This window comes from Zeus faber (genome assembly GCF_960531495.2).
Source record: "Zeus faber genome assembly, chromosome: 19".
NCBI classification, from domain to species: Eukaryota; Metazoa; Chordata; class Actinopteri; order Zeiformes; family Zeidae; genus Zeus; species Zeus faber.
The window spans coordinates 26363469-26390719 of NC_137206.1; the positions used below are offsets into that span (position 1 = coordinate 26363469).

The 27251-nt window shown below is 43.4% G+C and overlaps 1 protein-coding gene across 1 annotated transcript in view; it reads right to left on the reverse strand.

The window, feature by feature from the left end:
• Window positions 1-27251, reverse strand: part of vopp1b (VOPP1 WW domain binding protein b) — a 95840-nt gene that overhangs the window by 47727 nt on the left and 20862 nt on the right. Inside the window, exon 2 of the mRNA XM_080020578.1 lies at window positions 781-836. Within this exon, the coding sequence (XP_079876704.1) occupies window positions 781-836 (56 nt within the window). The remainder of the gene's footprint in view (window positions 1-780; window positions 837-27251) is intronic.

The following is a 27251-nucleotide window of genomic DNA, read 5'->3' on the forward strand; positions in this document are numbered from 1 at the left end:
CTAGAAGCTGCTGTGTGAAATACAAACAAAACTTCTCTAAAATAAACTCAAACGAATCTCACTACATTAATAAACAAACAGACTCCAAATGCAAATACAATTTAAAGTAAAAGGTTGAAAATGAAAGGCAAGACTCACAAGACTCAAGACTTAATTCACTTACCAAGTGAAAGTTGATAAGTTTCACAATTAGGAGTTTAAAGTCTCGAGAATGCTGCTACGTGAGTGTGTCATAGACTGAGTGAAGTCAGACCCGTCAGAAATTGACGAATCGTCGAATGATGCAATGCTTTCGAGTTTCTATGTCACATCTCATGTGACCCAGAGGTCAGAGCCAGCCAATGGTTATATGACACCTCATAACACAGAGTTCATGGGAATTGTAGAAGGATATTAAAATTGGGGCTTCATCTCATTTAGAAACGTGATAAAATCAATCTCCCGCCGAGTTGGCTGAATTTGACAGCTTTACCCACCACAGCTTATTTTTACCCGCATTTGGCGGGTTGGCGGATGTTTTTTCAAGCCCTGAATACAGCTGATTAAATGAAGGTCAAGTTCTAAAAACACATTAACATCAAATGTGTGCTGCACTGGGGTGACAAGCTCAAAAGTGAGCATACTTTCCATAAAATGCGATGGGAAAAAAGTCGAAAAATATGGAATGTTCTTTTCATAGTTTATTGCTTATAAGGAACAGGGAGTAACACAATTTAGCCAGCTCCAACAGTGCTAAGATCTAGCTTTAGCATGGACAAAAGACAAACAGATATTACGCACATGAAGTAGATGGGGTATCCGCCACCGATATACCAGCAGTACTTTTTGGCTTCACACTGCGAAAGAGGAAGGAAGATTCTGTTAGTGAGTTAAACATTCTAAATAGGTCTGCAGATTCTAAATCCAGGAGTTCAAGCCCAGAACAATGCAATAGTAAGAACATTGCATTTGTCATTTGTTGAGGAAATGTCAATTTAAACATTATTGTCATAGTGGTGAAAAAATGCTTGAATTGTCATTTGTTGAGGTATTTTTGAAGAAAAAGCTCCTCCTACAGCCGGTTATAAGGAGCTCTGTACCTTCAACCAATGGTTAGGTTCCAAAATCAATTATGTTACTAATTTAAGACTTTGCTGAAGAGGACTGATGTAGACAGACAGTTTAACACAAAAGTACTCAACTGTATGTTGCTTTGGATAAAATTCAAATCATAATGTGATATTATGCAAAATACTCCCTTTGAGTACCCTTGGATGGCCTAGCATAATAAAGGGCATCAATACAATGTTAGTGAGGACTGGACTTAAAATTCTGTTTTAGTAAATGGCTAGGGTAAACATTCGGTCTTGAGCATGGATTGATGACTGTTTTAAATTTCAGCAAAAACTCCAGTTGAGTGAATCTTTCACTCCTTCAGGCTGCCTGCTAAATTGGCAGGCAATATGATTTAGCACAGTGTAATTGGATAGCGATTGGAGTCAGTCTACGATGGAAATGGCATTGCAGAAAAAACTCAGTTAGATGTTTGCCACTGCCTATTGCGGTGAAGCTTACTTTTTGCATTAATAGCTCGCTATGGAAACTAGTGCCATTCTATGATTTATTTTGTTCCTGGCCGGGTGATATGGCACCAGGACTAGCTGATAGCCAACATTCTGGTGTGATGGAAGTTGGCCTGAAGAGTCTTTGATAATCTATTTTTGAAATGATTCCAGCATGCCATCGAAATACCCTGCTTTGTACAGGCCAAAGGATTGTCTGCTGTTGTGTGCCAAACAGAGAGGGAGACGAAAAAATGATTGAATTGAATGATTAAAATGACAATTAGGCATGGCTAGATCCATTGCAGAAATCTTCCTTTCAACACCAGCCCCTCTTCACCAAGGATAACAAGTACTGGATACTGGATATACTAACATAAATGGGCAATAACTACACACGTGTTACAATTTGACATGGACGAGGAATGGCACTTGTGTTCACTTTCCCGACACATGGAGTTCACTTCTCTCCTTCTCCAACTTTTGTAGCACCATCGTATCGCACACCTGCCAACCTTGGAAAAATATTTTTAATACCACAATAGTGTAACAGCGAGTCTCCGTGGCTTTTGAGTTACTGCAACGAAATGACTCCATGGGTTATTCACACCGTAGCCGTCACGCTACAAGACTAATCACATCGTATGCAAGCTACTACAGCTATATGCAATATACAAATCGATCCTATTAGGATATACCCTATGAAATGCATCATCTTGTAAAGTTACCGAACATGTTTAACAATTAGAGATTCACCAATTGTAATTTCCTTGGCCGATTCAGATTTTTTTAATTATTATTATTATTTTTTTTTAATCAGCCGATTCCGATTTTGGCCAATTCTTATTTTCATTCAATTGTATGTTCATAATCAAACATTGGGTATATCTGCTGTATGTCAATGACAAATACATCATGTGACATATAACTAACATGGAAATGTCTAGTTCAAACTTCAAATGAAAGTCCTTTTCACTTTTAGGTGCAAATATACCTTTTAATATATTTATATAGTACTTGCCATTCCAAAATAAATTACAATCATTGCAAAAAATAAATAATTAAATGACCGACCCTACTTACTCTTGTTCACTGGAACTCACCATGCATTAAACCAACTGGATCAAATCGAACAACTCTTTACTGAGTGACTCGTCCAGAACCGAGCCCCAAAAAAAAGAGTCAAACTTTTCATTGTGATCGGAGCCTGTGCACTATGAACAACCACAGCAGACGAGCCTCCGTTGCAGTGAGAGCGATAAATACAAACAATTTTGCAACATTTTCAGGCGATAAAATATTTATCCAATAAACAACCGTAATTTTCATTACATTTCATTACATTACGTTGGTATCGGGTTTAAGTAACATTTTTACGAATACATGAGCACAGTATCAGCCGTGGAAATTTGACCAGCAGAGAATCACCGAACCGATCGCAGCGCTTGCCACTTGGTACAGTACAGCATGCAGCTCACGGACATTTGTTTGCTAGGCGACTGGCAGGTTTTTGTAGTTGCGAAAAGAAGAAGGACGTGTCTTGCAATGTATGTTCCTCTGCTTCAAAAGAAAGCCTTAGGACTAGTCCTGTTGAGAAGTAAGTGCAAGTTTGAAAAAAAAAAAAAAATATATACATATACTATAACTATAACATACTACATATAACTTTACTACTATAACTATAACATTACAGATTGAACTAATCCTCAATAGCAAAATTATATGTGTGTATACTACAGTATACATTACATTAATTTATTTATGTACATTACTATCATTCATATTGTGGGTAATTATGAAATACAGTTTCATTGATCAGTCAGAGCCAAAATTAAAACATGTATAAAGACACTGGGTGTAACTACGCAGCCAGTTAGAAACCGGCACTGAAACGGTTAATCTGGCACACACACAGCGGGGAGTCTGAAACTAGATACTCGGGGATGGGAAATAGCAAAGGAGAGACCGCCCCGCAAAGGGGGGTGTGTCGTTTGTACAAAGTGACGAGGAAACAAAGTTTTGGCGGACTCCTGGGTGAAATGTCTGCTAGATGAGACATGCAGCTTAGGACTCACTACGTTGACATATAAAGTTTTTTATTTTTTGGTAGATTCTCAAACCATCCAATAAACTCTCCGTAAAGTTCCCGTTTCATCGCATCATTCCGGATTTGGAAATTTTGGACAAAGACAAATTGGTGACCCCGACGTGATCCCATTACAAGACTGCAGAGGAGTTCCGAAAGCCTGAACGGTTGCAATACTTCCATGGGTACCCGCTAAAAGGTGAGCAAAGCCATTTCATTAAGTCTGCATAGATTAGATAGGAATATCCTAGGTGGAAGTGTTGTACTGTTTAAGGCTGGATGAACAACTTTGTGGTTTTGGGGATGTATTGTTGAATGATGCATGAATAATAATTGTTAAATATTGTGGAGAGGAGAAATTGGATTGTTTGATGAGAACAGTAGTAAAGTAAGTTAAGAGAACGGGATAGCAACCCCCCCTTCGAAGCGGCTGTGTGTTTAACTTGCGTAGTAATTCTGCGTACTTTTTGTTGAGAATACATCCAGTATGCCTAAACAGAGCTACATTTTGGTGATGAACAGTGTTTAACTCGCGAAGTAATTCCAAATCCCATTTAGGCCTGGTTGTTGAAAAGACCTCCAGTGTGCCTAAACTGAGTGATGTCTGGCAATGAAAAATGTTAAACTCATGCTTCAGAAGGGTAGTCGATAGTCGGTAATTTCATTTAAGGGTGAAAGGCCCGGCCTTCTTTTAATAGTAAAGAAACCAAGCATTTGAGGGTGAAAGGCCCGGCATTATTTTTATAGTAAAAAAAAAGCCAAGCATTTAAGGGTGAAAGGCCTTGCATTATTTTTATAGTAAAGAAGCCAAGCATTTAAGGGTGAAAGGTCCGGCATCATTTTATAGTAAAGAAGCCAAGCATTTAGGGGTAGAAGGCCCGGTTCTTAGAGAAACCAAATATTAAAAGGGTTAAAGTCCCAATTCACGTGACTAAGCATAAAATAGTATTGCCGGCTGTGTGAGTGAGAGTGTGCGCAACGAGAGGTACCACGTGTGTGTGTGAAGAGAGGTACTGTATGTGTGAGTAAAGAAGGGTTCTTGCGTGAGAGAGACCGCTGGCATGTGTGTGTTTGAGAGAGTCTGTGTGTTTGAGAGAGTCTGTGCGTGTGTGATAGAGATTTTTTGTGTGTATGTGTATGAAAATCTCCTCAAATTGCCCTAGATAAAAAACTGGGAAATTCCATAAATATGAACAAAAATGGATCAAAGCAGGGTGGTGGCCGAAAGACACTTCCCTGACAGCAGAAAACCGCACCAAGGTGATAGAGGAGGAAAAACGACTGCTGGCTGAAGCGGAAGTACACAGACGACAACAGAAGAAAATGAACCCTTATATCATCATCCAAAAGCCAAGCCAGAAGTTCGTCACCAATAGGGATGGTTACCCGCTCGAAAATTAGACAAGGAGAGGAGGAACAACAGCAGTCTGCCACCAAGAGAGAAGACCCGATTTCTGACCCGGACGCTGACTGGTCCAGTGGCGATGCCAGCAATGAAGAACCCGCACCATTGTTCCCCCTAAAGGCCGGCCTAGCCGGAACAGAAACATTTGTTCTGTCGTTGGACAAAGGGGCTGCAGCATGGATCGGCATCTTCGAAAACCACACAGCGGCTGACAAACTAGCTCTAGGAGATGTGCGAGGCATTCTCTGCACCACAGCAGGAAACATCGCCCTGACCTCCCTGGAAAGAGAAGTTAGAACCCTCACCATGGCAGACGAGCACCCATTCGACCCCATGCGGAATGACATATGGACAGCCATGAGGGAAACCTGGCCGACCTGACGCAACACAGTGGCCCTGGCGGGCCTGAGATTTAAAAAAAATAGAACGGAAGGACTGTCAAATAGAACGGAAGAACCACACGCCTACCTCACACGAGCAAAGGAGCAAAGGAGGGATAGCACTGGAGAACGTCATGACGTCTGCCTAGTGGGTCTCCCCATGTACATGCAGATGGTCCAAAATGGCCTCCCAGGAGATGTCAGGCTGAAGCTCGCAGACACAGTTGGACTGTCAGATATGACCGAGAGAGTGGGAGAGCTATCTCATCCATCACCTGGAAAGACATCAAAAAGCAAGAAGACGAATTCCTGGAGAAAGATTCCATACAAACCAGACTACTAAAAATGCAGGTGAAAAAACTGGAAGACGAAGTCAATACGGACAAAAAGAAGAAAGCAACTGTGCAAGCAGTAGTCACCACCCCTGAAGCAAAGGCCCCGCCTCAAACCGTGCCACTACATTGGACAGGACCACAGCCCCTAACTGTAACCCCCGCCTACCCCGCATCTACCCCAATGGCAGCAGGCTTGGACTCCCTATGAATATCCCCAGCGGCACCATCCAGGGGCCCCCGCACCCTCATACCCTCATATAGGTACTCTTACCTAACCTTTTGATTCAGAATGCAGGGTATTTAACCTGCAGGGGTCAAACGATTATTTTTTTGTTCAATCTAAAGAAAAGGCTGTCTCATCTGTCAAGAGGCGGTGGCGGTATTCAAAGAATACAATATGCGCCAACACTATGAATCCCGTCACAAAGACAAGTATGATAACTTGCAAGCAGACAAACCCAAGCAAATGCAAGCAGACAAACTCTCAAAGCTTAAAAGCGGACTGTTAGCTCAGCAGAATACATTTGTACGCCAAGCTCAGCTGAACCAGTCATCCGTTCGGGCCAGCTTTCGGGTTGCTCAACTGATAGCAAGCAGCGGTAAACCTTTCACTGATGGAGAGTTGTCAAGAAATGTTTGAATGCCGTCGTGGAAGAGGTGTGTCCCGAGAAGAAAGATGTCTTTGATGCCGTGAGTCTGTTGGCTAGTACAATCATCGGACGCATTGAAGAAATCGGGGGTAATGTATATGCCCAGCTGTAACAGAAGACTTGACTTTTTTTCATTAGCACTGGATGAGAGCACGGACGTGCAAGACACAGCGCAGCTGCTCATTTTTATTTGTGGAGTTAGCGCAAACTTTGAGATTTGCGAGGAGCTGGCAACCCTCCAAAGTCTCAAAGGGACTACAACGGCGGAGGATATTTTCGGCAAAGTATGCCAAACCATGGCGGGTTGGACCTAGATTGGTCAAAGCTTGCCAGCATCACAACTGACGGGGCTCCTAGTATGGTGGGCTCGTCTCGGGGTCTAATAGGACGCATGAACTGGGAGACGGAAGAACAGGGTCTCACCGCCCCGCTACAGGTCCACTGCTAATTCACCAGCAAGCACTGTGCTGCAAAGTGTTGAAGTGTGATTCTGTCATGAAGGTTGTGGTATCATGCATAAACTTCATCAGAGCAAAAGGACTTAAACACAGGCAGTTCCAACAATTCCTGTCTGAACTGGAGTCTGCGCACGGCGATGTGCTGTACTACACAGAGGTCCGATGGTTGAGCCGGGGCAGAGTTTTGAGACGTTTTTACGAGCTGCTACCCGAAATTAACGCATTTCTTCATTCAAAAGACAAAACTGTGCCAGAGCTGATTGACCCAGAACGGAAATGGCACCTTGCATTTTTAACAGACGTGACAGAAATGCTGAACAGCCTTAACTTGCAGCTACAAGGCCAGGGGAAACTCATTTGCGACATGTATTCTCACATAAAAGCATTTGAGGTGTAACTTGCGCTGCTTTTGGAACAAGTGAAAAAAGCACAACTTCATCCATCTCCCTGCTACCCAAAACCTCTCTGCAGAGAACCCAGCGGTCCCGTTCCCAGCTGAAAAGTGTGTGGAAGCACTGGAAATGCTGAAGGCAGAGTTCGGTGTGCGATTCCGGCAACTACATGTTAATGCAAAAGAAATCCGTCTTTTCCAGAACCCATTTCTTGCCGACATCGATGAAGCCCAGCCTTCTTATCAGTTTGAGTGGCCGAGTTACAGAACTGTGATGTTCTGAAAGACGCATTCAAGCCCAACAGTCTCATTGACTTCTATGCCGCCCTCCCAAACGACACGTACCCTAACATAAAAAAAACACGCAATGAAGATGTTTACACTTTTTGACAGCACGTATATCTGCGAGCAACCTTTTCACACATGAAACACCTGAAAACTCAGATGAGATCATCAGTGTTTGAGACTGGCTGTGACTAGAATGGAACCTGACATTCAACTTCTCACCAGCCAGATGCAGGCCCACAGTTCACACTGATGAACATACATAGGTAAGCTCACTTTTCTGACTTGAATGAGTCATTCTGAGTATAAACAAATTTAATCATAATAAAATCTACTGGGATAAAATCCCTCTCCACAACCATACTGGTAGTGAAATGTATTGTGCTGTGTAGGTGCTATATCACTTAGTTCGGTTTCTCAGCCTGCTTGCTTTGTGGTTTTCACAGCGAAGTTGATGAGAGAGAGCTGCAAACAGCTGTGTCTACAAGCCTTCTGGAACCTACAAAAGGATTATAAGGAAGGAACACAAGAACTTTGAGAGACTGCTCATATGAGTCATTTGAGTAAGAGGTTCTGCTCTGACAACTAAGCTAAACTTTTACCTGTTAAGATTGTGCACGGCACAACAGAAAGTTAATGTTCAATGGACTTTTTTTCTGTGAAGAACCCAGAGAGGGTTATTTGGTTATTATTTATTTCATAAATAGTGTTATTATATATTTCCCGACTTTATTTTTTCTGTGAAGAACCCAGAGAGGGTTATTTGGTTATTATTTATTTCAGTTATTTATTTCCTGACTTTTTTATGTGAAGATCTCAGAGAGGGTTATTTGGTTATTATTTAATTCATAAATAGTGTTATTTATTTCATTAATAGTGTTATTATTTATTTCCTGACTTTTTTTTCTGTGAAGATCCCGAAAAGAGTTATTAATATTTGGTTATGTGTGGCTTTCTGGAAAACAATAAATGTTTACATTTAGGCCCCCCTGCGATCGTCACACTTTTTCTGTTACAAACTGACCCCGGCCCCCATCAGAGGGAAAAGTTATGTGGCCCTCACAGGAAAAAGTTTGGGTACCCCTGCTCTAGAGGATGGGGAGGACCCGCAAAAAATACAGGATGTTTCATCTGTGGCCATAGTGACCACTGGGCGAGGGAATGCCCCCAGAACCAACAACCACAGCAATTATACAGAGGATCCTACTGCCCCCCTAAGAGAGGAAGAAGAGGACCCCGCATGGACGCCCCGCCCCCCGAGGGCCAGTTCCCCATCTACGGAATGGAGGAATGGCACGGAGCATAGAGGCACCCAGGGGACATGGAAGTGGTGGTACAGACAAAATTAAATGCCGAACCAGTAGTGCCGTGTACAATCCAAGGAATCACTGTCAAGCTAATGGTAGATACTGGCGCAGCCGTGTCTTGCTTGAAGAGCCTGGCCGGCAACATACCCCCACTATCCACTCGGAAACTACGGACTGTTGGATTCTCTGGGATGACACAAGTCCAACCCTTCACATACCCCTCCCTACCAAGATAAGTCCTCACGAATTCAGACACCAATACCTCTCTCGCCAGACCGCCCATCAACCTAATTGGAAGGGACCTTCTCCGAAGAACAGGAGCATCTGTGATATGTAGCCTCCGCAGTCTGGAAGTTCGTTTCTCTGAGCCAAAAGAAGAGCTAATACCCCTCGAACATATACTCTTCGGTGGAACTCCTGAAACCACCTCCAACCCCACACTCGTCTACTGGGCTAGGTTTTTGCCTACAAAGTCACCGGCTGGGTGACATTTTTGAAACCTACCAATTCTGGAAAAAGTGGTTCATGGCGCATGACCCCCCGCTGAACCCCTACACTCTCTGTTTCACACGCCACCATGATGATATCTATGACGAAGGCTGGGAAGCGGAAAAGGAGGGACCCCCGACATCCTCGTCCACGATGACTGCATCTAGTTGACCAGGGTTCAAGAGAGAAGATCACAACGGCAAAGTCAGCACACCTCGCATGAGGTTAAGAGCTAAAAAGCTGCAAGATCCAGTATCACACCCAGGGAGACACTGCTCCTAAGAAATTACTCTGTGCTAGTTTGCTCTTTTATTGTAAATGGTCCAGGTGGTGAAGGAATGCCATCCACATGATCAATAATACAGATGTTGGCAGGTTTTCCTGCTGAGACAAATGGGGTTTTCCCTGCCAATCACTCCTGGAGCCATGCACTGTGCACATCATGCTATGCAGAATTGTTTCATTGTATTATACATATTTTGTTGTGGACACCTGACGGTGTCCAAGGAGGGAATTGTGAGAAAAAAAATACTTATACTATAACTATAACATACTACATATTACTATACTACTATAACTATAACATTACAGAATGAACTAATCCTCATAGCAAAACTATATGCGTATACTACAGTATACATTACATTAATTTATTTATGTACATTACTATCATTCATATTGTGGGTAATTATGAAATAGTTTAATTGATCAGTCAGAGCCAAAATTAAAACATGTATAAAGACACTGGGTGTGACTACGCAACCAGTTAGAAACCGGCACTGAAATGGTTGATCTGGCGCACACAGCGGGGAGTCTGAAACTAGATACTCGGGGATGGGAAATAGCAAAGGAGGGACTGCCCCGCAAAGGGGGGTGTGTCATTTGTAACAAAGTGACGAGGAAACAAGTTTTGGCGGACTCCTGGGTGAAATGTCTGCTAGATGAGACGCGCAGCTTAGGACTCACTACGTTGACTTGCTTGGGAAGTTCAGACCCGTCAAGGAGCTATGCTTCCACAACGACTGTTTCCAGGTCTACTTCAGGCTGAGAAGGGAGAAGTTTGACAGTCTCTTGGGGAGAGTTGGACCAAGGCTCATGAGGGTGAGGACAAATTTCCATCAGCGATCACAGCAACAGAGCATCTGACATTTTGTCTGAGGTGGGTGATTATGTGAAAAGAAAATCGCTTGACTGAACATTTTTTAATTATTTTTTATCTAGCCCAGGGTTTCCCAAACTTTTATTTTCATGTTGTCAGCTAAGTATCCTCCACATTGATTCCGTGACATGTAATGAATTACACTGATCAGTCACAACTTTAAAACCACCTGCCTAATATTGTGTAGGTCCCCCTCCTGCAGCCAAACCAGCTCTGACCCATTGGGGCATGGACTCCACATGACCTCTGAAGGTGTCCTGTAGTATCTAGCACCGAGACGTTCGCAGCAGATCCTTCCAGTCCTATAAGTTGCGAGGTGGGGCCCTCCATTGATCAGGCTTGTTGTTCCAGCACATGCCACAGATCAATTGGACTGAGATCTGGAGAATTTGGAGGTTGACACCTTGAACTTGTCATGTTCCCGAAACCATACCTGAACAATTTTTGTAGTGTGGCAGGGCGCATTTTCCTGCTGAAAGAGGCCACTGCCATCAGGGAATACTGTTGACATGATCATAGCCAGCATTAACTTTTCAGCAATTCATGCTACAGTAGCTCTTCTGTGGAATCGGAACAAAAAGGCTACCCTTCATTCCCCATACACATCAATGAGCCTTGGATGCCCATGACCCTGGCCTCAAAGCCACCCCTGAGCCCCACAGCCGTACAGACACCCCAGAGCCACAGGAAAGCCATGAGCACCCCACCCTGCAGCCATAGAAGACCCCCTGCCCCCAGTGAAGCCGGAAGCCTGCAGTGCAATCCCTACACCCTGCCCCAAGGAGCATAACCCAGTCTCAGAGAGCGTGAAGAGACCCCGCACCCCTGAGGTGCACATACATCCCACCCCTATGTGCAGGCAAAAGACGCAGCCGCAGGGCCGGAGCCAGGTCCCGCGCCGACAGAGCCACACCCTGCCAGAAATGCCTGTCCCGCAGGCGAGCTGTCAGGGCCCCCACGCCCACCCACGGCCCGCGCAAGGTCAAGGCCCACCCCACCACAGCCGACCAGATGCCCCATCCAGCCGCGAGTGCCCATCCACGTAGCCAAGGGTGCTCAGCGCAAGGCACTCAGATGTGAGCCCAACCCGACATCCGGGTGCCATGCGCTAAACACACTCAGCTACATGGATGGGCGACGTGTGTAATTTTGCTTTTGTCCTTAAGAAGTCTCCCTTGTTTTCTTTATTCTTCTCGTTTTCCTTAATAGTTTCACCCGTGTCAATTAGTTAATTGTGTTCACCTGCATCTTTGTGTATTTAAGTCAAGAAGGCAAGGCTAGATCCAGACATTTCAGCAGTTGTTTTCTGTTTCAGTTCATCTTGTCTCCTACTCTGCCAGTTTGTTTAGTCCCCTACCAGTGTATATTTGTTAGCAAGAATAGATTTTCCAGTTCAGTTAGATTAGACTCAAGACCTGCCTTTTTTGACTGCCTACTCTTCTGTTTTTGATATCCTCTGAATTAAATTCTTATTTTTCCTATTTTTCTTCTTGTTTGCCTGGATTTAGAAGCTGGAGCTGAGGAGACTGGGGAAGCCTGGGAAAAGCAGGAGACTTCAGGGACCACGACTGCTGAAGACAGGGCTCCAGAGGATGACTCAGGGGCAGGAAGGGAATCTGAAGATTCAGGAGCCAGGGACCAAGGGGTAGACAAGAGATAAGTAGACTAATAACAATTAATAAAAAACATTCATAATATATTATTGTATTTTATGTGTAATAAATTGCCAATAAGAATTGCGTCAATAAATTTCAATTAAACAATTAACTGAACAATCTGTGAAGCATGCTGTGAGAGAGCGGAGCATGCTCATTAAACAATTATTAAAAAACATTTATAATGTATAATTATATTATCTGTAATTAATTGCTAATAAATATTGAATCAGTACGATTTCAAAATAAACAATTAACGGAACAATCAAAGCATGCTGTGATCTAGCGAGAAGTTCTCCTCGAGAACACAGAAGTGAGTACAGATCCAACATGGCAGCGCGCTGCTGCAGATTTGTTTTACTGTTTGTTTAAGTTTATTGTGGAGAGTGGGCTTGATAGAACAATCCCTGGAGCAGATGGACACAGGTCATGACAGGGCTCATCTCTCCTGAGTGTGTGCGGGGACAGGGGTTTTGAGCTGTTGCTCATTAAACCAACCAACGAGCAGGTATGCAGCCACTCTGATCCTCGGTCCCTAATTACCTAGATCCAGGTTAGGTGTGGCTGCTCAAACCACACCATGACCACACTACATGCCCCTGACACCAAACTGAGGCCAGGGAGAATACCTGACCGAAGCCTACCTCCCCCACACCCTCAACCAAGCAGAGAACAAAAAAGAACGCCGAAAATACAGACTCTGACATAGGGTTACTGTACCTAAAAATACAGACTCTGACCCAGGGTTACTATACCTAAAATAAATCAAACACCAGACTCGGGAAGGGTTCCCATACCTTAAACCAACAAATGTTGAAAAAAAAAAATGAACTGATCCCCTTCTTCCGGTTCCCCAGAACAGCATGGTCCACCAGCTTCCTTCCCCCAGGGCAATGATGCAGACTCCCCTCCTCTCTTCTGGAGCTTAGGATCTCGAGCTGCTGTGTTGGCTTTTGGAGGCGTGGCCCGGTTAAGCTGTTGCGGGGGATGCTTGGAGGGGTGGCCTGGCTGCTGGATGGTGCCAGCGGAGGCTGCTGGACGGGGAAGCTAGCTGCCAGAGCTTACCTGTGGTTGCTGCGGCTGCATCTACCCCGGTCCTCTGCCGGACCCCCTGGGTGAGGCTGTTGCCGGGAGTCGGGAGAGAGGTTCTGCTCGGGCCGCCCGTTGACCCTCCTCTCTGAGTTTGTGTGGGGATGGGGGTTTTAACCTGTTGCTCGTTAGACCAATCAACCAGCAATAGGTATGCAGTCACTCTGATCCTGGGTCCCTAATTCCAGGTCAGGTGTGGCTGCTTAAACCGCACCATCCCCACACCACAAACTGTTAGGCAGATTCCGAGCAAGGAACACCAAAATGTTTACCTTGTGGGCCTGAAGGCAGGATCTCTCTGGGGTAACAATGTTGCCAGCTGGACTGAACATTCTCTCTGAGCTAGTGCTTGTTGCACAAATGTACACTGGTTTTGAGCTAACTTGGCTATCAAAGGAAATCCTCAATGATTATCACGGCACCAGATCAAGGGATCTTATGACGCATTAAGTGCTTCTTCCTGGAGGAACTTGTTCATCTCTGCATCAACCTGCACTCTTTTTGGTACCACCCCAGCCTGGGTCTGACTTAGTTGGGCTCTTCTATTCTTGAGGAGGTTATTCAGCCTGTTCTTCTTAGGTGCTGGAGGTTCAGATCCATCATCTCGCCCTGCAGCTTTACCACAGCTCTCACCACTGGCACTTCCTCCACTTCCTTATTCCGCTTTCATGTCTAGTAGCTCTTGCAAGAGCTGATGTTTGACATCATCGAAGACCTCTGCATCCTCCATGCTAACATGATACCTCAGATCTAAGATGGTAGCCTTTCTCAGGAGGTCTTGGATTTCAGGTGGCCTGTATTTCTCCATCAATACCCTGCAAGTTTTCCTCATTCCTCATTATCATTACGTTCTGGGGATAAAAGTTTGCCTTTTACGAAGTTCAAACACAGGCTTTACTGAGGACACAGTGATGTATTTTTCCCCTGAGAGAACATCTGTGAAATCAGCCACTGGCTTCATTTCTGCATAAATGGATTCCTACACAGAAACATCCAATACCTAAAAATCCCTGGATCTCAACACAGAAACCTCCACCATGTTATCAATCTTCAACCAGGACACGTCTTATGGCTGGGAGTTGCTCCAGCACCCTCTATCATTTTTTTGCTTGGTGCCCCATCGTGTGGTGACATCCTGTAGGAAGGAAACATTCGTATCAACCATTAACTATTACTCAACAAATACTACTTTTTAAATTTCCATTATTTATCACAACTAATAGTACATGGTTATATTATAATATAACCAATGATCTAATAAAACATACATGCTCACAAAAGTATGTAGATTACAGGCCCCATTTTTTTTTTCTTTACTACTTTTACTGGAATTATTTTTATTCTTTATTAGGGCCGCTCAGCTCAGGGTTTTTTTTTTTATTCTCAGCATTTTTCAGGCTAAAAGTAACTGAGACACGACAGTAGAACACTCAGATATGGTTGAGGTCTCGTTAGAACTGGGATGTTTAAGAGGTCTTGTCATTTCATAATTCGATCAATATCGATCTACAATTGTCACAATTTCAAGTAGAAGAACGTTGAAGAATGTCCAGGTGAACATCATTCATCCATATTCCATGTGATGTGAAGTCACAATGAGAAACCATTTTGATAGTTTAACCATTAAATCGTTCTACTTTTACACACACACGGAGACATCGTTTTGGAGGGGGCATGTACCATTGAGTAAGAATTTTTGACGTCACTGACGTCAATTCCGTAAACAAGATGAGGATCCGGCTCACTTGTCTGTGAAAACTTTCATTTCCCTTGTGTCTTTATGGATGAGGAGAAGCGGGTGGAGGAAGCTCTAAATCATATCGTGGACCTTTATCTGACCAGGGCAATAGATCCAAGTCATTGTGGGTAGCGCATGTTGAACTTCATTTTCTGCAATGATAGTCAGTTCTCCAACAGAGACGCTGAATCTGATATTATCCCAAACTTGGAGAACATTTCAAACAGTGGACTTCAACCTGAATGTGACGATGATGATGGGGGTGGTAGCTCAGGAGGTAGAGCTGGTGTTCTAGTAATCCAAAGGTTGCTGGTTCGATCCCAGGCTCCTCCTGCTAGCATGCTGTAGTGTCCTTGAGCAAGACACTTAACCCCTAATTGCTCCTGATGGCTGCGTCCGTCGGTCTTTGAACAATTGTAAGTCGCTTTGGATAAAAGCGTCTGCTAAATGACTAAATGTAAATGTAATGTAATGATGAAACTGAATATTTTGAAGAACCACTGGAGGAGACCAACGATACACCCGTTGATGTTACAATGGAAGAAGTTGATGACGTGATGAAGTCCGTTGAGGTTGGTGATTTTCAGATTTCAGACGTTAGATTTTCCGAGACTCATATTATTGATAGACTCTACATTTTGTTGTGTTGTCCGTACTTTTAAACTCCAAAATAATTCCACTTTTAGAAAACATGTATATTCCTACTGTTAAATAAACCTTTTTTAAAAACAAATATAGTTGTGCGTTGTTGATGCTGTTCAACGCTGTTCAAGATTGACCCATTCAGCATTATGTTAAGAAGCCATGAGGCTTTGATTGTCCTACGACCCCATTGGCATTCCGGGAGCTAGCTGAATGAACCAAATGTGGGTAAAACTTTAGAGGTGATTATCTCAGAATCCCAGTTTGCCACACCCTTGTCATTAACAAGTCATAGCTTTGAAAATATTTGCTTGATTTGCACAAGTGGCACCTTGTTTGGAAGCTCTGATTCTCCACTTTAAAATGATGTGGAAAAAAAGCCAAATGACTCTCAAGTATGCGGTGGGTAACATATTTCTGTCTCTCCAAAATAAACTGTTCGTCTCAGGGAGCTGCTCTTGAGCACATCGCTGATCCGACCTTAAAAATCACCCACTGATAAACTGCAGATTAAAGTGACCCTCTAATTTCTGTAACATTACCTGGCGTCACAAACAGGATCGAGCTGCGTCCAGTGGAATCATCGACGACGGAGCCAGCATAAACTAAAACCCATGTTTGGAGGACCGTCCTTCGGTGGGACTCGGGGCGCCGCCTCGATCTACATTCCTGATAGCGGGGTAAGACAGATGTATTGCGAAGTGTTTGAATTCAGGATTTATTTTATTATTTATTTAGAAGAAACCGAGAAATATAGTGACGAATATGTTTAACTAGAGTTCTATTAAAATCGTAATAAAGTATGTGAAATCGAAACTAGAGTTCTATTAAGACTGTAGTAAAGACCAAGACCCCAAGACACACACCAAGACAAATTCCTTCTTCGTGTAAACTTACTTGGCAATAAAGCTGATTCAGATTCTGAAGTACGTGAAATCAAACCTAGACATCTATTAAGACTGTAAAGTACGTGAAATCAAATATGGTTTCCACAGTTCTATTGAGACAGTAAAGTAAGTGAAATAGAATTTGATTTATCTATTTAGACTAATAAGTACATGAAATAGATAAAAGGGGAGAATAAGGAAACACCAATTGACACAGGGGAAATCTCCAGGATAAAGGCAATCATCAAATAAAAAAAATAAAATAATAATAATGAATAATAATTGGCTTTGGGTGCAGGAATAGTACTAAAAATAGTCTTGGAAGCTATAGCAGTCCAGGACTGCAAGAAGGCAGCTTTGGAAGCTGCGGTGAAATCGCCCTCACGGGTCTAATAGATGTATAGAGTCCGGGACTGAATTTCAGAATGGGTACCGGGAACAGTAAAGCGCTAAGAAAGTTCAACAAGTGAGGGAATCGAAGGAATGTTACAAATGTATGAAGGGAAATGACAGAACAGTGATAAGTTTGGTAGAATGGGAAAGCTTAGGTTTTCCCACAAGAGGAAGCTTTAGTCTAAATGAGCTAGAGCAGCTGAAATTTAGATTACAATTGGTGGGCCTTTGGAGAGTGGGTAGAGGAAGCTAATAATAGAGAAAAGAAAAAGAATAAGAAGCAGAACCCATCAGCACCACCATCGTATAATGCTAATCAATGTACTTCTTTGTATCCTATGTTACCGGCTGGAACTCCCCTTGATCTGGACCAAGACTCCCATCCTCCCGTACGGTGTCCTTCACAAATCCACCAACCTCGTCGTTAACGACGAGCCTAACATCATCAATGCAGACATACCAGTGGTCTACCCCGATAGCGGCGATGCCCGCAGGTACGGCTACTTCCACCTCCACCCAACCCGCCCGAAGACGGCAAGAAAAAAAACACCATGAAGTTGAAAAAAAAAAAAAAAAAAAAGGAAACAGAAGAACCCAGACGAGACACCACAAGCCTATGCCGGACGCCTGGAAGGTGTTTTCCGTACGTACAGTGGACTGATGAAACCTCAAAATATGGGGGTAGCTCCTTTGACACATATATGAGACTCGTGTCCCTACTTGGTGACATGTTAAAATGCTCTTTTTTTCCCTGGAAGATGGCGACCTTCGCTGATACCATCCTCCACGCTGAACACGCCTATGAGACACAGACCGCAAAAAAGATCAAAAGAAACAACGTGAATCCCAGACCCAGACCCAGACCCAGACGACCATGCTCACGCAAGCCGTCACCCAAGGTCAGCAAGGTCCATCACTGCCTCCGCAAAACACCTCAGGCCAGACCCAATGAGGCGGAGGATTCCGTGCAGGCCGTCCCAATCGCTGAGGACAAGGAGGTCCCAACATGGGCCACAACATCTGCTATCGCTGCGGGCGGGTAGGACACTGCGCCAGCAACTGTTCCAGGTCGCGACCGAGAACTGGGGTCAAACAGGGGAATCTGGACACAATCAGAGTTGATGTCGGGAGGAAGGGACCCCAGAGAACCACCCAAGCCATGGCTCTGCACACCCTGATCAGGTGACACGTACACATACACACACAAATGTGAATATGACATCCATGTGTTAGAATGCCATTGTCGAGTTCCCAGCCCTTGATATAAAAATTAAAATCACAAATTAACCTTTCTCGTCGACTCTGAAGCCTCACGCTCACTAATATCTGCCACCGTAACACCGGTTAAACATCCTTTGTCTGCTAAAACATGTACCGTCATCGGCTGTAGCAATATTAGAAAATAATGACACCACACTACATGACTCATCTTGGGTGCAAAGGCTCAGAGACAGAAAACTGTAGCTCATCTCAGTTCTCTGTCCCTGGAGAGCAAGAATGAAGCCATGGGTATAATAATAGATGGCAATCTAAATTTTAGGAGCCATATCAATCACATCACAAAATCAGCGTTCTACCATCTAAAAAAACATTTCAAAATGAAATGGCTTCCTGGCAAAAGCAGACTCTCAGAAAATTAATCAATGCATTCATAACGCGTAGATTGGACTACTGTAATGGCCTATTCACCGCTGTCCCGAAATCAGCTGTGCAGCGGCTACAGTCAATCCAAAATGCGGCTGCACGCGTTCTCACTGGGACAAAAAAGTTTGAACACAAAAAAGTTTGAACACATCACACCTGTTTTTAGATCTCTACACTGACTGTTCTTATGATTGCACAGATATTATATATATTTTCTTTGATTGTATTTCTTTGTAAAGCGCATTGTGTTGCCCTGGTATGAAATGCTCTTTATAAATAAGGTGTGATTTGACTTGACACATCGTTGTTTCACATACCATATTTCATCTTTAATTTGTCAAAATTACTAGTATTTCATAAGTTTGTGGCTTTCATTACTTTCTTGTTGCTCCAGAGCCATCTTGCATGCACTGATCGAAGCCTGCAATCTTCTAATCCAAAGTCATACATGCCCTGCCGGCTCTCCACTTAATAATTGGTCTTAATGATTGAGAAGGTTGGCGTAAGTACATACAAGCCCCTCCAGTAGCTTGATCCAAGCGCAATTTAATGGTGGACACCAATTTGCCTAGCAGGGTCATTTAGTGGCTGTGGTTTCAAGAATTGCGGTGTTCTGTTGTGCTGTGTGTTAGAATATGTGTGTTAAGTGTTGTGTTTTGTTGTGTTGTGTTTTGTGTGAAAACAGAATCTGTAAGAGTATGAAAGTTCGTTGTATAGTCTAAACCGCGGACCATCGTCTGACCCATGACTCGGCCAGTCAACAGGGCCCATAGAAACTAAGGTGAACAGAGCCATTTTGAAAATCTTAATAGTGTTGAATGTCTGGGATGCGGTAAGACTTGGGTAGTTGTAGGATGTGTGTTACCTCCTCGTGTGCACTGTATTTTGTGTTGCAGCATTATTGCTGAAATTAATATTATTTAAGTGTTGTTGGGATAAAGACGATGAAAATATTATTGTATTGTGAGGGAAATAAAACGACACGGAAAAATGGATGAGAAAAGGACTTAAGTCACGGACAGAGATAGGAGAAAGCGAGCGGCTAGAGGGTTGGAGTGTACTGAGAGAAGTTTCTGGAAGAGATTCCAACTGCATGCGCTTTGCTGATGACATGTGAATGTGTGTGTGTGCGCGACTAACCCCACCCAGGATCCACAGCTTAGCCACCACAGAGCAAGATTATAATTTAAAACACTGAGTTCCACCCACTCCAAGCTAAACACATTAACCATAGATAATAGCGCTGATTATTAACTAAAACCCACATATAACCAGTCAAACTCACAACTGACTGAACCCGACTGGAACCAACTGAACCACCAGAACCGCCTCACCCGCTCACCGACATCCCGTGAAAAGGTGAAAGCCGCTCAACATCCGCCTGAGCACAAACCCCTCCATCAGTTCCAACCTGGGGACTGGGTCCTCGTAACTGGGTCCTTGGGTCCTTTGTTGTGGCACGGTGGCGCAGTGCATTGCACTGCTGCCTCACAGCAAGAAGGTCCTGGGTTTGATTCCCGCCTGGGGCGCTGTTGGCACCGTGCTCCGGCGGGTTATCTCCCAAATAGGAGCCTTTCTGTGTGGAGTTTGCATGTTCTCCCCGTGCTCACATGGGGTTCCCTCCACCTCACGTCAGTAAGGACCCCCACCAAAAACATGCACCCATCATTGTCTGACCAGCAATGGACATTTATCACCTGGTCCCCGGGCGCGTCCACGTATGCTGCCCACTGCTCCTGGCTGTGCCCCCAGAGGAAGGACAAGCCAGGATGGGTCAAAAGCAGAGAATCCATTTCACCGGCCACCATCAAAGCATGTGTGTGTGTGTGTGTGTGCAAGCATGTGTTGTAGTGTGCTGTGTTGCGTGATGAATAAATTCTGTTTCTTCTTTCTTTCTTTCTTCTAAAGAACCTATGACGGTCAACTTGGCACACTCCCCACTTCCTGGGACCGTTCCAAGTCCTGCTTGTCACCTACACCGCCCTCAAGGTTGAAGGCTGTGCCTCCTGGGTTCACGCCTCCCACTGTAAGAAAGTTCCTACTCCCCTTTAGATACTCGTTGAGGAGATAACATGAGTGTACGCCAAACGCTGCTCACCCTGCAACTGCGATGGAACCACGTCGACCACACCCCTACCCATGGCACCCCTTCTGCCAAACAGGATTCTGCAGCCTCATAGCCACCTTATGTTTTTTACTAGCAATTGCGGTATTGGTTGTCGTCACCTTTGATGACTACTCCCACGTGTAATTTGCTATTTTACCATTTGCTTGTATTTCATACCACATAAGTTGTGACATGGTGTTTTGAATCTTCATGAATTATCACCACTGATGTTTTATTGTGTTTTTCATTTTCAGCATTCTATTTCAATGTTTTACATTTCATGTTTTAGTATTTTTTTTACAATGACTTCTCTTGTCAATCTCTTTATGTGATCAAAACGGTGGAATGTAACAATATAAAGTAACAATCTATCTAAATCTACGTAATCACATAAACATTTATTCACACACATAATGAAGAACACAACCTCATATAACCTCAGTCATATATCTTTATTTTCAGCACACTGTTAATTCCCACAGACATCCCAACCTCGGTTTCCTGCCACTGCTATCGTTGTTTTTGGCCTCGTCGCGACGCAGCTGGAAGAGCATGAACAACACCCCTCAACTCCACTCCTTCACGCATCAGAGAGTTTGCCTTATCCTGAACACGTACAAATCTGTGACGTCAAACTGAACATATATTATTTCTGACTCCCCAAAATAAACTGTTCGTCTCAGGCAGCTGCTTTGAGCCCATCTCTGATCCGACCCTTGTACAACTAAAAAACAAGCGTCTGTCTGCCTCTTAATTTGAAACCACCGACTGACTGCAGATTAAAGCGGCCCTTTAATTTCTGTAACATCATCATGAACCAATATTATATACTGTATGTCCGGTTTCCGTTTCTGCTCATTCGCAGGGCTGCGCTGCGTAGACCGCATAGTGGTTGCTCTGCTAGAAGAGCAGGAGACGACAGACCAGGGGAGCCAAAGTGGTGTTCAATGTTAACTCGGAAAATCATGCTGCATTTCAGAGAACCCAGAAAAGTGTAATACATACCTAATGCGACTAAACTGGACCCTGTATACTGCTGCATTAAGCCATAATAATAATAATAATAATAATAATAATAATAGTTGATTGCTGTGCAATGCTTGTCACTGTCCAAACCATGGGACACAGCCCAAATGGAGGTTGTGGCCAAAGCAATTGAGCGATGGCCAACCAAGACTGCATTTTACAGCCACAATGTAACACCATTGTCTGTAATTATACAGGCCTTTTTGCACTCATCCAAAGCAGAGTCTGCCAAAGCAGACTGAAGGGCTTCTGCAAGTATGCCAGCAGTATGGTTATGGGGTATGTTTCTGGTCTCTAAACACTTTGCCATCAGAGTCCAGTCAGACTCAGTTATGTGATGTATGGTCAAGCTGTTGTATGGGGTCATATTTGAGCTTCACCACATAATATCTGTAGTGGGAGGAGACATCTTTTATCTCCTTCAGAATTTTGTCTTTCACTTCTTTGAACAAGGCTGGAATTGCAGTTTATGAATGTGTGTATGTACATATACACACACATATACAGTGGGGCAACAAAGTATTTGCCGTATTTGCCAATTGTGCAAGTTCTCCCACTTAAAAAGAAGAGAGAGGCCTGTAATTTTCATCATAGGTACACTTCGACTATGAGAGACAGAATGGGGGGAAAGAATCCAGGAAATCACATTGTAGGATTTTTAATGAATTAATTGGTAATTCCTTGGTAAAATAAGTATTTAGTCACCTACAAACAAGCAAGATTTCTGGCTTTCACAGACCTGTAATTTTTTCTTTAAGAGGCTCCTCTGTCCTCCACTCGTTACCTGTATTAATGGCACCTGTTTGAACTCATGATCAGTATAAAAGACACCTGTCCACAACCTCAAACAGTCACACTCCAAACTCCACTATGGCCAAGACCAAAGAGCTGTCAAAGGACACCAGACAAAATTGTAGACCTGCACCACGCTGGGAAGACTGAATCTGCAATAGGTAAGCAGCTTGTTGTAAAGAAATCAACTGTGGGAGCAATTATTAGAAAATGGAAGACATACAAGACCACTGATAATCTCCCTCGGTCTGGGGCTCCACGCAAGATCTCACCCCGTGGGGTCAAAATGATCACAAGAACAGTGAGCAAACATCCCAGAACCACACGGGGGGACCTAGTGAATGACCTGCAGAGAGCTGGGACCAAAGTAACAAAGGCTACCATCAGTAACACACTACGCCGCCAGGGACTCAAATCCTGCAGTGCCAGACGTGTCCCCCTGCTTAAGCCAGTACATGTCCAGGCCCGTCTGACGTTTGCTAGAGAGCATTTGGATGATCCAGAAGAGGATTGGGAGAATGTCATATGGTCAGATGGAACCAAAATAGAACTTTTTGGTAAAAACTCAACTTGTCGTGTTTGGAGGAGAAAGAAAGCTGAGTTGCATCCAAAGAACACCATACCTACTGTGAAGCATGGGGGTGGAAACATCATGCTTTGGGGCTGTTTTTCTGCAAAGGGACCAGGACGACTGATCCGTGTAAAGGAAAGAATGAATGGGGCCATGTATCGTGAGATTTTGAGTGAAAACCTCCTTCCATCAGCAAGGGCATTGAAGATGAAACGTGGCTGGGTCTTTCAGCATGACAATGATCCCAAACACAACGCCCGGGCAACGAAGGAGTGGCTTCGTGAGAAGCATTTCAAGGTCCTGGAGTGGCCTAGCCAGTCTCCAGATCTCAACCCCATAGAAAATCTTTGGAGGGAGTTGAAAGTCCGTGTTGCCCAGCGACAGCCCCAAAACATCACTGCTCTAGAGGAGATCTGCATGGAGGAGATCTGCATGGAGGAATGGGCCAAAATACCAGCAACAGTGTGTGAAAACCTTGTGAAGACTTACAGAAAACGTTTGACCTCTGTCATTGCAAACAAAGGGTATATAACAAAGTATTGAGATGAACTTTTGTTATTGACCAAATAATTATTTTCCACCATAATTTGCAAATAAATTCTTTAAAAATCAGACAATGTGATTTTCTGGATTTTTTTTTCTCATTTTGTCTCTCGTAGTTGAGGTATACCTATGATGAAAATAACAGGCCTCTCTCATCTTTTTAAGTGGGAGAACGTACACAATTGGTGGCTGACTAAATACTTTTTTGCCCAACTGTATATACACACACACACACACACACACACACACATACGCTAGTCACAAAAAGTTAGGGATATTCGGCTTTTGGGTGAAATTTCGGGATGAACCTAAAATGCACTTTAACCTTTACAGGTGAACTTAATGTGACCTCCTCTAACCTTTTGAATGCACATGTCAAACGGTTCAATGTTTCAGTACTTTTTGCACAACTTGCTGTTCTCTAACAAGGAGAACAGAACAGCAAACGGCAAAATTGAAACAGGTGTTTGATCCATGAATCGACCAATACATTTCCTGGTTCAATTAGAATTGGTATTTAAACAGTCCTCTTCATCATGCTGTTCACATTTTCACATCATGAGACCAAGACGACACCTAACAATTGATCAACAGTACCTCGCCATTGCAAGGTTTCAAACTGGATGTTCTCAGAGGGAAGTGCCCACTGAATTTAGAGTGTCACAGAGTGTCATCAGCAGGTTTCAACAGAGATACAGAGAGACTGGAAGAGTCACAGAAAGGCATAGAAGTGGACGTCCTTTGGCCACATCCCATACTGATGAGCGCTTCATTGTGAACAGTGCCCTGCGGAAACGGATGATGAATGCCACTCAACTCCAGGCACATTTAAGGAAGGTGAGAGGCACCGAAGTGTCACATCAGACCATTCAAAACCGTTGACATCAGCGTGGTCTGCGTGCTAGACGACCTACAAGGGCACCTGACCACCCACCAGGCACAGCCATCATCGTCTTGCATGGGCCAGGGAGCATTGACACTGGACGAGGGATCAGTGGGCCTCAGTGCTGTTCTCTGGTGAAAGTCGATTCACGTTGAGCAGAAATGATGGCCGCCAACGATGTTGGAGACGTCAAGGAGAACGCTATGTATCAGCCACTGTTGTCACCAGACGAACCTTTAGTGGTGGTGGTGTCGCAATGTGGGCAGATGTTTCTAGTCAATACAGAACTGCCCTACACTTTGTAAATGGTACAGTGACAAGCCCATACTACATGAATAACATCATTAATCCATTAGTCATTGTGCCCCTGTATGAGCAACACAGGCCTACTTTCATTTTCATGGAGGACAATGCTCCAGCTCATCGAGGTTGCATCATTAGGGAACGGCTGCTGGAGACTGGGGTACCTCAAATGGAGTGGCCTGCACTTTCTCCAGACCTGAATCCCATAGAAAGCCTATGGGATCAGCTGAGTCGCCGTGTGGAGGCTAGTAACTCTGTACCCCAGAATCTCAATGACCTGAGGGCTGCCCTTCAAGAAGAGTGGGGTTCCATGCCTCAGTCGATAATAAGTCGACTTGTGAACAGCATGAGATGTCGTTGTCAAGCTGTAATTGATGCTCAAGGGCACATGAAAAGTTATTGAGACATTGACATTTTTTGTTGTGGTATACCCACCCCTGTTGTTGGCTTTTGTTTCAATAAATTGTTTGGGATGAGGAAATCATCATTGCATGTTTCTACCCTAATGCCATACTCTCATGATATAATATAACTGTAGGGTGAACTTTTTACATTTTCCACAAATTTCAACCGAAACCCAAATATCCCTAACTTTTTGCGTGTGTATATATATATATATATATATATATATATATATACACAAACCCTAATTCTAATGAAGTTGCGACGTTGTGTAAAATGTAAATCAAAACAATACAATGATTTTCAAATCCTTTTCAACCTATATTCAATTGAATACACTACAAAGACAAGATATTTAATGTTCAAACTTATAAACTTTATTGTTTTGTTGCAAATATTCACTCATTTTGAATTGATGCCTGCAACACATTCCAAAAAAGCTGGGAGAGGGGCATGTTTTTAACACTGTGTTACATCACCTTTCCTTTTAACAACACTCAAGCGTTTCGGAACTGAGGACATTAATTGTTGAAGCTTTGTAAGTGGAATTCTTTCTCATTCTTGCTTGTACGACTTCAGTTTGCGTCAGTCCATCTCAGATGAGCTCGAGCCCAGAGAAGCCGGCGGCATTTCTGGATATTGTTGATATATGGCTTTCGCTTTGCATGGTAGAGTTTTAACTCTTATGTGGCCACGAAATTTCTTAACTGACAATGGTGTTCCGAAGTGTTCCTGAGCCCATGTAAAAATATCCTTTACAGAATGATGTCGGTTTTTAATGCAATGCCGCCTGAGGGATGGAAGGTCACGGGCATTCAATGTTATGTTCTTATGTGCAGAGATTTCTCCAGATTCTCTGAATCTTTTTATCATATGGACTGTGGATGATGAAACCCCTAAATTCCTTGTAATTGTACGTTGAGAAACGTTGTTCTTAAACTGTTGGACTATTTGCTCACGCAGTTGTTCACAAAGTGGTGAACCTCGTCCCATCCTTGCTGGTGAACGACTGAGCCTTTCGAGGATGCTCCTTTTATACCCAATCATGATACTTACCTGTTTCCAATTAACCTGTTCACCTGTGGAATGTTCCAAACAGGTGTTTTTTGAGCATTCTTCAACTTTCCCAGTCTTTCGTTGCCCCTGTCCCAGCTTTTTTGGAACGCGTTGCAGGCATCAAATTCAAAATGCGTGAATATTTGCAAAAAAGCAATAAAGTTTATCAGTTTAAACATTAAATGTCTTGTCTTTGTAGTATATTCAATTGAATATAGGTTGAAAAGGATTTTTACACAACGTCCCAACTTCATTGGAATTGGGGTACACAGACACACACACACACATATGTACATACATACAGAAAAATGTAAAAAGAAAAAAAAATTTAGGTATGTGTGTGTGTGTGTGTGTGTGTGTGTGTGTGTGTGTGTGTGTGTGTGTGTGTGTGTATGTGTGTGTATATATATATATATATGTATATATGTGTATATATATATATATATATATATGTGTATGTGTGTATATATGTGTATGGTTAAATGCAGAGGAACCATTTCACCGGCCACCATCCAAAGCGTGTGTGTGCAAGCATGTGTGGTGTGTTGTGTGACAAATACAGACTGTTTCTTCTTCCTTTCTTTCAATACCAGGACATTAAAAAGGAATGTAAAGGAGAAAAACTCATCTATGGGAAAACATGGGCACGGTAGTATAGCTATTGCCTTTGATGTACTGTGCTGCTGGATGGGAAAACTACAAATCCACATCCATCACCCCCTAACTAGCCTCAATGACACCCAATAACTTTGTTAGTTGGAATGTGAGAGGTTTTGGCTCACCAGCTAAACGTAGCAAAATCCTAAGTCACCTCACCAGGATGAACCCCAACTTCTGTCTACTGCAAGAAACTCACTTCACTGCATCAAAGCAACTCAAACTCAAAGCTAAATGTGTTAATCAGATGGTTTCTGCATCATATCAACATCATATAATCTCTCTGTCCTCGCTGTTACTGCGGAGGCGCTTGACCGACTGCAGCAGCTGGAACAGTCCGTTGTTGGGGTGATGAGGATCCTTCATGATCCTGTAGG